The 13,451-nt window shown below is 41.1% G+C and overlaps 1 protein-coding gene across 1 annotated transcript in view; it reads left to right on the forward strand.

Annotated features, from left to right (window-relative positions):
- The window catches only part of LOC149957434 (uncharacterized), a 71,447-nt gene extending 59,323 nt beyond the window's left edge, over window positions 1-12,124 (forward strand). Inside the window, exons 12-16 of the mRNA XM_090167029.1 lie at window positions 58-9,393; window positions 9,476-9,511; window positions 9,581-9,760; window positions 9,839-9,976; window positions 10,046-12,124. Coding sequence (XP_090023155.1) covers window positions 58-9,393; window positions 9,476-9,511; window positions 9,581-9,760; window positions 9,839-9,976; window positions 10,046-10,221 — 9,866 coding nt within the window. The 3' untranslated portion in view covers window positions 10,222-12,124. The remainder of the gene's footprint in view (window positions 1-57; window positions 9,394-9,475; window positions 9,512-9,580; window positions 9,761-9,838; window positions 9,977-10,045) is intronic.
- The last annotated feature ends 1,327 nt before the right edge of the window (window positions 12,125-13,451 follow it).

The raw sequence follows: 13,451 nt of genomic DNA on the forward strand, positions 1-13,451 counted from the left end.
CACTGTGGCGCGATTGTAGTTTTAACAATGTTGTTAACAATATAATGTATGATTTAGCTCCGGATAACCACACCGTTACTCTCACTCCTGAGACTGCAACGTTGACAACTATTGAAAAAACGACGAAACTTCCGCCATTTGAAACAACTTCGACTTCAGTTAAAGAAGATAGCGGTATTTCTTCTGAAGCAACTACATTGGGAGTACTTACAACTAAGCAAGACGGAACAACAGAAACCAAACTAACTGAAGCAACTAAGCCATTCGTAGTAGCTGAAACCCAAACAATCTTACCCCAAAAACAATCTACCGCGACCATAGATATTGAATTTACCAAGGCCAGCCAACCAATTCAAGAAGGTACTACTATATCATCACCAGCCGAAAAAGAGGTCAGCACAGATGGTGTTACTTCCAAAAGTGTAACAGAAGCAAAGGGAACGTTCGGTATTACAACAGAAACACCCAATACTGAAACGTTCAGTCGGGCACCTTTAGCTACAGAAACTGATTCAGAAGGAATATCCAAGGGAACTACATCTGTACCAGACCAGATTACACGCTCTGGCGAAACGTTGTCCACTGAAACTGAGAAAGAAACAACGTACATATTGTCCACGACTTCAAGTGCCTTACCAGAATTTACAACGAAAGAGTCAGTATTAGTTAAAACTGAATCTATACCGTCTTCCGTTCCTACAATTATGTTGGGATTTACAACCGAATCAACTTCCTTATACAAAGAAACTTCAACTGGTATGACATTAGCTGTGAGAACCTCTGAACTTCCCGACATAACCGGTATTGAGGTTGGAGTTACACGAGAGGCCACCTCACAAAAGAGCGACGAACCTGAAACTGTAACAACCACCGAAGAACTTCCTTCAAAAACGACACTTACAGAAACCACTGAAACAGCTGCTCCAGAAGTAGAAACTGAGCCCGAGCTAACGACTGTAACTGGCACCGGTGAACCGAAAACTCCCGGGGTTTCAGAAATTACAGCTGCTCCAGACGTAGGAACTGAGGCCGGGCTAACCACTGTAACTGGAACCAGTGAACCAAAAACACCCGGGGTTTCAACAATTACAGCTGCTCCAGACGTAGGAACTGAAGCCGAACTAACGACCGTAATCGGCACCAGCGAACCAAAAACTCCCGGGGTTTCAGTAATTACAGATGCTCCAGACGTGGGAACGGAGGCCGAGCTAACCACCGTAACAGGCACCGATGAATCAAAAACTCTCGGGGTTTCAACAATTACAGTTTCTCCAGACGTAGGAACTAAAGCCGAGCTAACGACCGTAACTGGCACCGGTGAACCAAAAACTCCCGTGTTTTCAGCAATTACAGCTGCTCCAGAAGTAGAAACTGAGGCCGAGCTTACGACCGTAACTGGCACCGGCGAACCAAAAACTCCCGGGGTTTCAGAAATTACAGATTCTCCAGACGAAGGAACGGAGCCCAAGCTAACGACTGTAACTGTCACCGGCGAACCAAAAACTCCCGGGCTTACAGTATTTACAGATGCTCCAGACGTAGGAACGGAGGCCGAGCTAACGACCGTTACTGGCACCGGTGAACCAAAAATTCCCGGGGGTTCAGTAATTACAGATGCTCCAGACGTAGGAACGGAGCCTAAGCTAACGACTGTAACTGGCACCGGTGAACCAAAAACTCCCGGGGTTTCAGTAATTACAGATGCTCCAGACGTAGGAACTGAATCCGAGCTAACGACCGTTAATGGCACCGCTGAACCAAAAACTCCCGGGGATTCAGTAATTACAGATGCTCCAGACGTAGGAACTGAAGCCGAGCTAACGACCGTAACTGGCACCGTTGAACCAAAAACTCCCGTGGTTTTAGCAATTACAGTTGCTCCAGAAGTAGAAACTGAGGCCGAGCTTACGACCGTAACTGGCACCGGCGAACCAAAAACTCCCGGGGTTTCAGAAATTACAGATTCTCCAGACGAAGGAACGGAGCCCAAGCTAACGACTGTAACTGTCACCGGCGAACCAAAAACTCATGGGGTTACAGTATTTACAGATGCTCCAGACGTAGGAACGGAGGCCGAGCTAACGACCGTTACTGGCACCGGCGAACCAAAAACTCCCGGGGTTTCAGTAATTACAGATGCTCCAGACGTAGGAACTGAAGCCGAGCTAATGACCGTAACTGGCACCGGTGAACCAAAAACTACCGTGGTTTCGCAAACTACCGTTTCTCCAGAAGAAGAAACTGAAGCCAAGCTTACAACCGTAACTGACGCAGGTGAACCAAAAATTAGCGGGGTTTCAGCATCTACGACCTTGACTCCTTCAAAAGAAAGTGAACTTACAGTAACTCAAACAATTTCAAGTGAGACAACGGTCAACGAAACCGAAGAGATTAAACCTGAAAAGCCTTCTACAATTTCCACAACCGTGGAAGTGACCGAGGAAACGAGATCACCAGAACAAACTGAATCTCCTGAAGAACCAATAACAACACCTTTGGTGTCAGAAAGTTACCCAACCACCTTTCTATCAACTGTAAAGACAACGGAAAAAGATTTACAACCAACCACCGGTCCTGGAGAGATTTCAGAGCGAAAACCAACTAGACCAATAATTTCCTATGTAGGATCGACTACGCTGGAATCCGTTGCAGGGACTGAACCAAGTACAAAGACGATTATACTAGCCAATGATAAGACACAAACACCTACTATTGACTATTCCCCAAGTGAAGAAGTCACGGAAGCCTTTGAAAGCTCTTCTAAATCTCCGGACGTCGTTGATAAAACCACGGCTTTAGACGAAGAGACATCAGCTCCCGAACTATCAACTGGCACGGAGATTTATGAACGAGAAACAACGCCATTTTCAGAGGCAACTGTTAAACCGACCTCCAGTGAAGAATCCGAACCTCCAATAAAGGTAGATACTTCGATTGAACCAGTTTCGACGCCAACGATATTAGTAGAAACAAGCACAACTGTGCCTCAATCCGTGTACACTACATCCTTGCCCACAACGAAATATTCTATTGAAATAACCACTTTGGAAGACGGAAAAGAAAAGGCAGTGATCAGTGAAAATCAAACTGTTGTAACGCCAAAAGCAGAATTCGAAACTGAATCTCACGTTACAGATGTAGCAGCAGAAACAGAAAGACCAACAACTATATCCAGTTTAGTAACAACTGAGCGTAAAGAAGAGATTGGTACGAGCCCAACAGGGCCATCAAAGGCTCCTGAAGCTGAATCAACAAAGTTTTCGGAAATGGAACCATCTACATCAGTAACTGAAACTGGAGAAAGTCATGAAACGACAACAGAAGTTGCAGCTGAAAAGCCTTTTTACACAGAAGTGGTAGACAGGGACTCTGTAAAATATACTACGGAATCAGGTAACACTGTAAAACACCAAACTACATATGCCTCAACGTTTGAAGAAAAAGTAACTACTCCAGTGATAGAAAAGCATACAACGTTTTCGACGGAAAAGGAGACCCTAGTTACTGATGCTACTGGAACGGAATTTGGTGAATCCAGCACACAACCTTCGAAAGAAGATATTACTGGAACTGTTAAAGAGTCGGTCACGGAACCATCAATTACAACCGGTTTGAAAAAGGATGAGCAAACATTAGCTACTACTGAAGCATCTGAAAAAGGAACTAAAATTACATCCGAGTCTCTCGCTACTAAAACTGTATCACCTATCGTTAAGGAAGCTGAAACAACTACCGCTGGAATTTACAAAATCACAGAAACTGAAACTGAAACCGAAATCACTAAAGCTGAACCTACCGAACTGCCAGACGGAAAAGTCACTGACCAAGATATCTCAATTTCGTCTAGCGAAAACACAACTCCAAGTTTATCTGGTTCGACAGAGTCGGTGACTAAGCAACCGCTTTTGATAACTAAGCCACTCGACACCGACATGGAAAAAACCGAATCCACAAGTACTAGGGTTCCTAGTATTTCAGACGAAACTACTATTACATTAGTTCAAGAATCATCCACACCTTCAGATAAATCGAAAGGAACCGAGGCTCCCAGTATAGCACCTACCACGTTGGAAGATGAGCAAACTACTGTGATTTCCACTCGGGAATCGGCTGTAACTGTGAAAGAATTTTCCGGAGCTACATTTACAGAGACTCCGATAAATAAGGGCTCCGGAATAACCAGCGGCAGTACAGTTGATTTAACTACGAGATTGTATGGAACAGTTCCTGAGTTATCCTCGACTGAGACAGAGCATACTAGAAAGTCCACAGTATCATCAGTTCCTTCGGAAACAGGAATCACAGATGTAAGCGGTGTGACTAAACCAACTTTTATCGCACCCGTAACTGATACAAGTGGGCTAATTGAAACCGTAACACCAGTGCGCGAAGAAACGGTTACATTAAAAGAACCAGGAACTGGCTTGATGCAAGAAACAAGTACTCCGTCTGGAGTTGATGAAACTAGCTTGTACAGCACAACAACGAAAAAAGAATTAACAACTGACATGGAATTTAGAGTAGGAACCGAAACAACAGACGGAATTAAGGAGAGACGGCCATCGGTTACTTTCGCGGGAACTACACTGTCCACTAGTACGGATGAAGACGGGATAACATCAGCCCCTGAAGAATTTAATACTCTTTCGGTAATTGAGGAGGGAACTACTTTGAAAAGTACAACTGGCGAAAAAGAGTTCACAGAATTTTCACCAACGTTACTAGGAGTAGAAGTGGAATTGTCTACTAAGCCAGCAACTCTTTCGACTCAAGTAACAGAAGAAATCAGCAGAACTAGCACAGTTAAGGAAAGTGAAGTCCCAGTTGATATTACGTCCACGACATCAGAAACTTTAGCGGCTGTAACAGAATCGATAGAAAAGATATCAGAGAGAACTACATTGAGTCCCAAAACAGAGTATACAACAATTGTAACTGAAAAAGAATTAGTAGGAACTGCTACTGCTACTGAACCCACATTAATACCAACTACTAGAAGACCTGTAACTGTATCATTATCAAGTACAGGAAAGACCGAAACTACTTTAGCACCTGAAACGGAATCCACCAGATTTGTAACTATATCCGAAGGTGGAACTTCTCCAACTAGCGAAGATATTCAAACGCCATCGCCAACTTCAATTTCGACTAAAGAAAGCACCGACGCTACAAGTGAATTTGAAGGAACAAGTACTAAACTGTACGAAGGAACTTTAATTCCATCATCTCCCTCAACGCCAACATCAGCCGAAAAAGAGACAGAAACTCCAAAGGAAGCTTTCGAGACTACTGAACCACAAGTCGTAAAAGAAGAAACCACCGTCGTAACTGAACAACCAAAGGCAACTTTTACTGAAAAATCATTAGATAAATACACTGAGAGCCCGATTCCAACATACGAGACCACCATTTTTCCTATTTCTGATGTAACTAAAGTAACTGAAAAACAAGCAACTGAGAAAAGCACTACAACGATTTATGAATTCGTAACTAGCACTAAAGCGCCATCAACTGATGAAGAAGTAACCGAAGTTACTGCTGCACCTGAAGAATATTCCACTTTAATTACAGGTGAAGAATTGACTACAATATTAGATTTTGAAAGTGGTACTTCTAGTACACCCACAAAGAAAATATCGGTACCATCTGTTTCACTTGTCACTGATGAAACAACGACGCAAAAAGAAACAGAGGGAACAACGTTGATAGAGAAGATTGTTGAGGAAAAAATTACAACTGCACTTCCTAGCTCTACATTGGAATCTGTTAGCAGTTCCTCAAGTACTGAGAAAGAAACAGAAGTCGTACCTACCACCGAACGGAGCACTTCCGCTGATGGTGGACAAAAGACAACCTTACTTGGAGTATCTGAAGAAATAACTGAGAGTACTGTATATACCGAACTAAAGGTAACGGAATTGTACTCTGTCACAGTAAAAGATATAACATCAAGTCCTAAAGTTGAACGAACAACTCCTTCTGTTACGGAAGGAAAAGAAACCTATTCTTCAACTGAAAAGTACCCATCCACGGATGAAGTAACACATACGAGTACCGTACAGACGGAATATGCCGCCGAAAAGACAGGTACGACTTCAAGCACTGTTTCTTTAGTAGAAGCAACGGAGAAAATTGAAGATATCACTGAAGAACCAATTACCGCAGCTCCAGAAGAAAAGACAACTTTATCCACATTATCTGACAAAGCGGAAATCACAACCGCAGCCATTTTGTTAAATGACACGGTTACCAATTCCGAATTTTCAACCACCGGCGTAAAAGGAACAGAGACGTACCCTGGGACAGATAGCGTTTTATCAACAGAATTCTCTAAATCAACGGAAAAACCAGAACAAACCGAGGCAGAAATTTTACCAATTATTACCACTCAAACTGTAGATCAGGAAAAAACTACTGAAACATCTGTTTCAATTTCCTCTGAGAAAGAGTTAACCGCTCGACCTATCACTGAAAGAATAACAGTATCTACCACGGTTGTAACGGAGAAACCAACTACTGAGGGTGCAACAGAAACAAGTAAAACTGAAATATTCGTAAGCGCAACTGAGAGAACCACCACGGAGTCTGAAATATTTGAGCTAAAGGGAACGGAAACGCAGCCAACCTCTCCTAAAATCGAATCGCAGCATAAGACGACAACCGAACCAGAAGAGCTGTCAACCTATGTTCCCGAAGAATCGACTGAAATAACTACAAAGGAGCCAGATCTAAGAGTAGCCGTAACACGATTGCCTGGAACTATTTACCACGAACTACCAACAACACAAGCCAGACCAGAAGAAACAGAAACTCCCAAGGCTATTGAAGAACAGCCAGAACTATCTACTACGGTTTCTGATGAATACTCAACTACTTTTGCACTAGACCTATTGACTTCTACATTGAGTCAGAGAACTGTTACATCCACTCTGCCATCAAAAGAACCAACTACATTTGAAACGAGTTCAGAAACCATTTATCATACGCCCGTTACGTTAACATCGATCGGAATCGACGAAAAAGAAGTTACTAGTATAACAGAAATCACGAAAAAAGAGACCGAGGAGGAACCGTCTGAAACTACTCCTTACTATTTGTCCACGGACAAACCAGATAGAGTAACCGAGAAGATATCTGCCGAAACTACAATTTCTACATTATCAACTGATGTGCCTGAAAGAGTGACCGAAACACCCGAAACTACGCTCTCTCCGTTGTCAACCCAAATCCCCGAAAAAGAAACATCCGAAACTACACCTACTGTCACTTCAACAGCAACGGAAATTACACCATTAAAGTTGTCGACTGAAGCCCCTGACGAGGTAACCGAAAAAGAAACATCCAGAACTACGCCATCATCTCAGTTGTCAACGGAAGTGCCTGAGATAGTTACAGATAAAGAAGCTCTCGAAATTACACCATCCCAGCTATCAACCGATGTCTCAGAGATGACTACCGAGAAGGAAATTACTGTAACCGCACCTTCCTACTCTTCGACGGAAGTCCCGGAAAAGGTTACCTACAAGGAAACTCCACCCTCTCCGGTATCCACGCAAGTTCCTGAAAAGGTAACTGAAACAGAAACTTCAGAAACTACAACATCTCCGGTATCAACGGAAGTTTATGAAAGGATAACTGAAAAAGAAACTTCTCAGACTACACCATCTCCGGTATCCACGGATGTTCCTGAAAGGATAACTGAAAAAGATTCTACCGAAACTACACCATCTCCGTTATCAACGAAAGTTTATGAAAGAATAACTGAAAAAGTAACTTCTCAGACTACACCATCTCCGGTATCCACGGAAGTTCCTCAAAGGATAACGGAAAAAGATTCTACCGAAACTACACCATCTCCGTTATCAACGGAAGTTTATGAAAGGATAACTGAAAAAGTAACTTCTCAGACTACACCATCTCCGGTATCCACGGAAGTTCCTCAAAGGATAACGGAAAAAGATTCTACCGAAACTACACCATCTCCGTTATCAACGGAAGTTTATGAAAGGATAACTGATAAAGAAACTTATCAGACTACACCATATCCGGTATCCACGGAAGTTCCTCAAAGGATAACTGAAAAAGATTCTTTTGAAACTACACCCTCTCCGGGATCAACGGACGTTCCTGAAAGGATAACCGAAAAAGATTCTACCGAAACTACAACAACTCCGGTATCAACGGACGTTCCTAAGAGGATAACTGAAAAAGATTCTTTTGAAACTACACCATCTCCGGTATCAACGGATGTTCCTAAGAGGATAACTGATAAAGATTTTACCGAAACTACAACAACTCCTCTATCAACGGAAGTTCCTAAGAGGATAACTGAAAAAGATTCTTTTGAAACTACACCATCTCCAGTATCAACGGATGTTCCTGAAAGGATAACTGAAAAAGATTCTTCCGAAACTACACTATCTCTGGTACCAACAGAAGTTCCTGAAAGGGTAACCGAAAAATATTCTTCGGAAACTACACCATCTCTGGAATCAACAGAAGTTCCTGAAAGGGTCACTGAAAAATATTCTTCGGAAACTACACCATCTCTGGAATCAACAGAAGTTCCTGAAAGGGTCACTGAAAAAGACTCTTCCGAAAATACACCACCTCTGGTATCAACAGATGTTCCTGAAAGGGTCACTGAAAAAGATTCTTCCGAAACTACACCATCTCTGATATCAACGGAAGTTCCTCAAAAGGTTACCGAAAAAGATTCTTCGGAAACTACACCATTGCTGATCGCAACGGAACTTCCTGAAAGGGTAACAGAAAAAGAGCCATCTGAGACTACAGCATACCAGTTGCCAACTAAACTCACTGAAAAGCCCTCAATTATAACGACAACCAGTCCCGAAGAATCCACTTCAACAACGGAGAGGACAATAAGTGAACACGCCACTCTACAGTATTCTAAGAAACCGGAAACCTTAGAAACATCACTGCCAACCGAAACCGCATTGGAAGAAAAAGAAGCTCCTCTGACAAGTTCACCCCAACCGGAGACTGAAGAAACTGCTACTCTAACCACTTTCAATAACACAACTTCGACTTCAGTCGATATGGAACTTGCAACTAAAAAAGACATTGAATCGCAGACGGCGACCGAAATTACACCGCCTACAACTGCCAAATCCGTTTTCGATTACTTAACAACGCGTCCTAGTATCTTTACAAAAACCGACAAAGATATTTCGGAAGCGACAACCTTATCTGTATTTGAAATAGATCCCCGTAGAAGACAAAACCAAACTCTTCCAACAATAACGACAGAAAGCCCATTAACTACTACTCAAGAGCTTGACCTTACTACTATTTACGGGTTATTCAAAACAACACTGCCACCGACAACGTTTAAGCCGTTGTTTACTCAGAAAAGTCAAGTTCCTACTGGTAATTTAATATTAAAATTAAAATAATTAATAAAATAATTTTCGATGACCTTTGATAATTTTATATCTATCTATCTCCATAGATACAACTACAGTTTCCTATGGCGTTGAAGAAGGAGGTAAATACATGTTATTTGAAGTCAATGGTTAAGATATCAGAGTTAACGTTATATTTTTATACGATGCAGCTTGCTTATTCGAAGGAAGAGTGTTTCAGTCAGCGGAACAAATTCCAAGGCCTGAGCCATGTGATTTCTGCTTCTGCTTCCGTGGTGATATCATTTGTCTGCAGCAGACGTGTCCTCCTCCAGTAGTCGGATGTCAAGAAACACCCATAGCCGGTTTCTGTTGTCCCAGATACGAGTGTCGTAAGTATCTTTGTTCAGCTGTCTCGTGGTTTTAATGCAGTGCATTTGTGGATGATTAACGTCCGTTTATTTCGTTAGCCGTGCACGTTCACTGGAAGAACAAGACGAGTCCGCCACTTTCCAAGAAAGGGCCTCAAGCTCGTACCACGACCACGACGACGACGCAAAGTCCGCTCTATATCGAACAAGTCGTTCAAAAGACGGAAGAAGTTAAAGGTAACGTATTTCTTTTCCACATTCAGGAAAATCGCCAATAGCTTAAACGTGTTCCGTAAACATTTACAGGTTGCGAAGTTGGCGGTGTATTCTACGAAGCTGGCGAAGTAGTGAAACTAGCGAGCAGTCCGTGCATGGAGTGCAAGTGCCATGAGAGTGGTATGATGAAATGCAACCCCAGAGACTGCAACCCGCAAGCTCCTCTGTTGCTTCGAATGAACAGGTCCTACTTTACGCGGCGATAACGTAGGACCAGCGAGTCAAAAAATCATTCGAATTAGACGTTATTTTTTGTAAACTATTCAGCGAGTGTGATAGTAACTCTTTTATTTTTTTACTTTATTATTTCTTACAATTCGTGTTTAGTACAATTTTCGAAACGTGTCAAATGTGGCGAGATCGTGGTGCGCGTGTTCCGTCACTGGGACGAACTAGCGACTCGAAAAGGAAAAGGACTTTTTTATGGTCACTAGATGTCGCGTGTTGATTGCGCGACGCGTTTCAAACGCGCTTGACACATGGTAAAGCCAAAACGAATACAAATGAACGGTACGAGTGAGCTTCTGTAGAAGAGGACTGACCCGACATAACTACTATATTTTTATACAAAATAGTTCTTCTTTAGAATAGAAAACGCGAGACGTAAAAGCCGACGGAGGAGATATTACTAAAAAAAGATTCATGATGATATTTTTAGTTACATTCTCTAGCCTTATTTTAAAGAGTGCAAAATAAGAAAAATTTTCTTGGACATTTTAAAATTGTTATAAAATAATTATAATGAAATACGCTTCAAATCGACGTAAAATTTAATTTATAAAAATCGTAGTTCAAAAACGAAACAAAATGTTAAAGGCGTTTATTTTTTACCAGAATCTGGTTTATAAAGTTTTTGAAAAACAAATTGTGAGAAAATTGTCTCTGAAATTCGATTTTGAAGAAATGAGTTGCGGCAAGCACTACGTACTGCGTTTGCAGAATTCGCTGGAATCGACATTCAAGTGACTATTCTACAGGTGCCAAAACCTCCGATCTGATGCCCCTTCACCAATTATCTTTCCTCTATAGATAGTTAATAGTACTGCCACTTTATGAGTCTCGCGGATGAATTATTGTAAAGCGAACTAGTTTTAGAATTAATCGTAATCGGTCTCAATTATTTCTTACTAAAGTTGTATTTAAGAATCAAAAGGGTCCTGCCAAAATGTCCGAATGCGTTTCTGTGCTGGCGATTAATAGTCCCGGCTGGTTACGAAATACATTAAATTTAAACAAATTGAATTAAAAAAATATAAATTAAAATGTCGATTACTCTTTCTAGTGACAATGCAGTCGACAATCAAAACATTTGCTTGCTTCCGAAACAGTTAATTTTTTCGTAAGCCGAAAGATCTCCTAATATTTATAACGCTATAGTGCTTAGCTCATTTTTATATTTTTAAACGCTATTACTTAAGTTAATTATTATTTTATTATGTCTCGTCGTTGCGTTGTTTAATTCAAACCATTTCAGTATGTGCAGTTCAAATTTCGAGTTTCGAATTCCGAAACTTTCATTTTAGGCGTTTTACAATTTTTTGTGTGTTAATCACAAATGTTTTTTTTAATTTGTTTTAAGCGCGCGCTACATTTTGGAATTGCGTTTAATATTAGAATATTAATAATTTTGAAAAAGGGTAATCATTTTGGTATTAAATTATAAAAATGAACAAAACATTTTATGTCTAAAAACAGCCTATATGGTATCGAGTACAATCACTTCTGCCCGCCAATTTGGTCGGTTTTCTCTATGGGGAAAAATCGTGGGTGACATCCCGTGACGTCACGGTGATAGTACTCTTTAAGCTATATCGAAGTGGTTTTAACATTCCACTTGGTATATCGAGTGATATGACACGAGTGATTGATGTATACGAGGACCATTTGAAGAAAAGTTCCTTTTAAAAAACAAAAACCAGAAGAATAGGCAAAAAAGAACAATGAACAAAAATTTAATTAGAAATGTGCAAAAATATTTATACACCCTTGATTTGTTTCTTTTCAAAAGAAACGAGGGCATCCAGGTCTTTATATCATAAGTAAGCTACATGTATAAATTCAAAATGATCGGTTCCTTTTTGTATCATAGAAGGGATTAATTGAATAAAATAATTCCGGTTAATTTCGGTGTCTTTTTTATTTTAAATGTATCGCAACCAGAAGTTAATGAAAAAGGTATCGGAGAACAACAGCTTTAATGTAAGGGAAAATTATACTGATCAATTATGGATTTCCTGATGGACCAATTATGAGTTTTCTGATTGACCATGGGTTTCGTGACCGATTATGAGTTTTCTGATCGATAATGGATTTCCTGATCGATGATGGGTATCGTGTCTTCAGTTTTTCCATATGGATTTGATACTAGTTAAACTTATTGGTTTTATAATTTATGGAAGTTTCGGGTATAAGAAATTTATAATCAACCGCTCCGTCAAAAGTTCCATTTCCTCACTGCCTTTTTACACGTGCCTCTCTTTTTAGCGCGGACTCGGGCACGTTCTCCTTTAATTTTCACTAGATTAAGCTTAAACGTATATTAGAACAGAGAGTGATAAGTACGGAATATTACATTTTATCCTTTGCAAAACAAAATAAAATGCTAAAACGGTTGGAAACGATCCCGTGGTTTGAAAGGCCTCTGTATGCGCCTTCGGAGGAACGTTAGGCGACTGTACAATCGGAGGAACGTTGATTGACTGTCCCCTCGGTGGAACGTTGGGCGACTGTGGCCGTGGTGGAACGTTGATGGTGAGGCGCTAATTGGTTGTGCCCTTGGTGGTAAATCTACTCGATGTCGTTTTTGATGGGTCTCGAAAATATTGTTATAAATATCAAGTGAGGTGTCTTTTCCACGTGTTGTTTTTGGCTCACCGTCATTTATGGGTTTCAACAGTGAGCAATTTCGTTTAAGCTTTTTTCCTTCTTCGTTTTGTATAGTAATACTCGGGCCATGCACTTCAATGACTGTCCAAGGATGTAGGTCATATAGGGAATTGAACTTGTTGCGTTGTAAGAGTTTCGGCAGGACACGGTCGCCAACTCTAATGGTGTGTGGAAATGATTTTCATTTATCATTAGAGTAGTTCTTCATTTGTAGTTTTCCTTCGTTCTCCTTTTCACGTACCACCTTATCGAAAGGGGAAGATGGTAAAATTGGAGGTAGTTTTGTTTGAATTGGGCGGTTAAAGAATAGGAGTGCTGGTGGTAGTCCTATTGTTGGATGAGAACATGCCCTGAAGTTCATCAAGTAATTTGGCAAGACATCTTCCCAGTTCGTACGGTCTAGAAGGGCCGTTAGAATGGTTTTGGCGAGCATTGGCATTTGTCGTTCAATTAATCCATTAGCCTGCGGCCATCTCGGCGTCACTTTGTTGTGATTGCACCCGTATTCGGTCGCGAAGACCTTAAATTGATTACTGTTGTACGGAGGCCC

Source organism: Leiobunum rupestre, chromosome 2, assembly GCF_980474605.1.
Source record: "Leiobunum rupestre chromosome 2, qqLeiRupe1.1.hap1, whole genome shotgun sequence".
In the NCBI taxonomy this organism is placed as follows: Eukaryota; Metazoa; Arthropoda; class Arachnida; order Opiliones; family Sclerosomatidae; genus Leiobunum; species Leiobunum rupestre.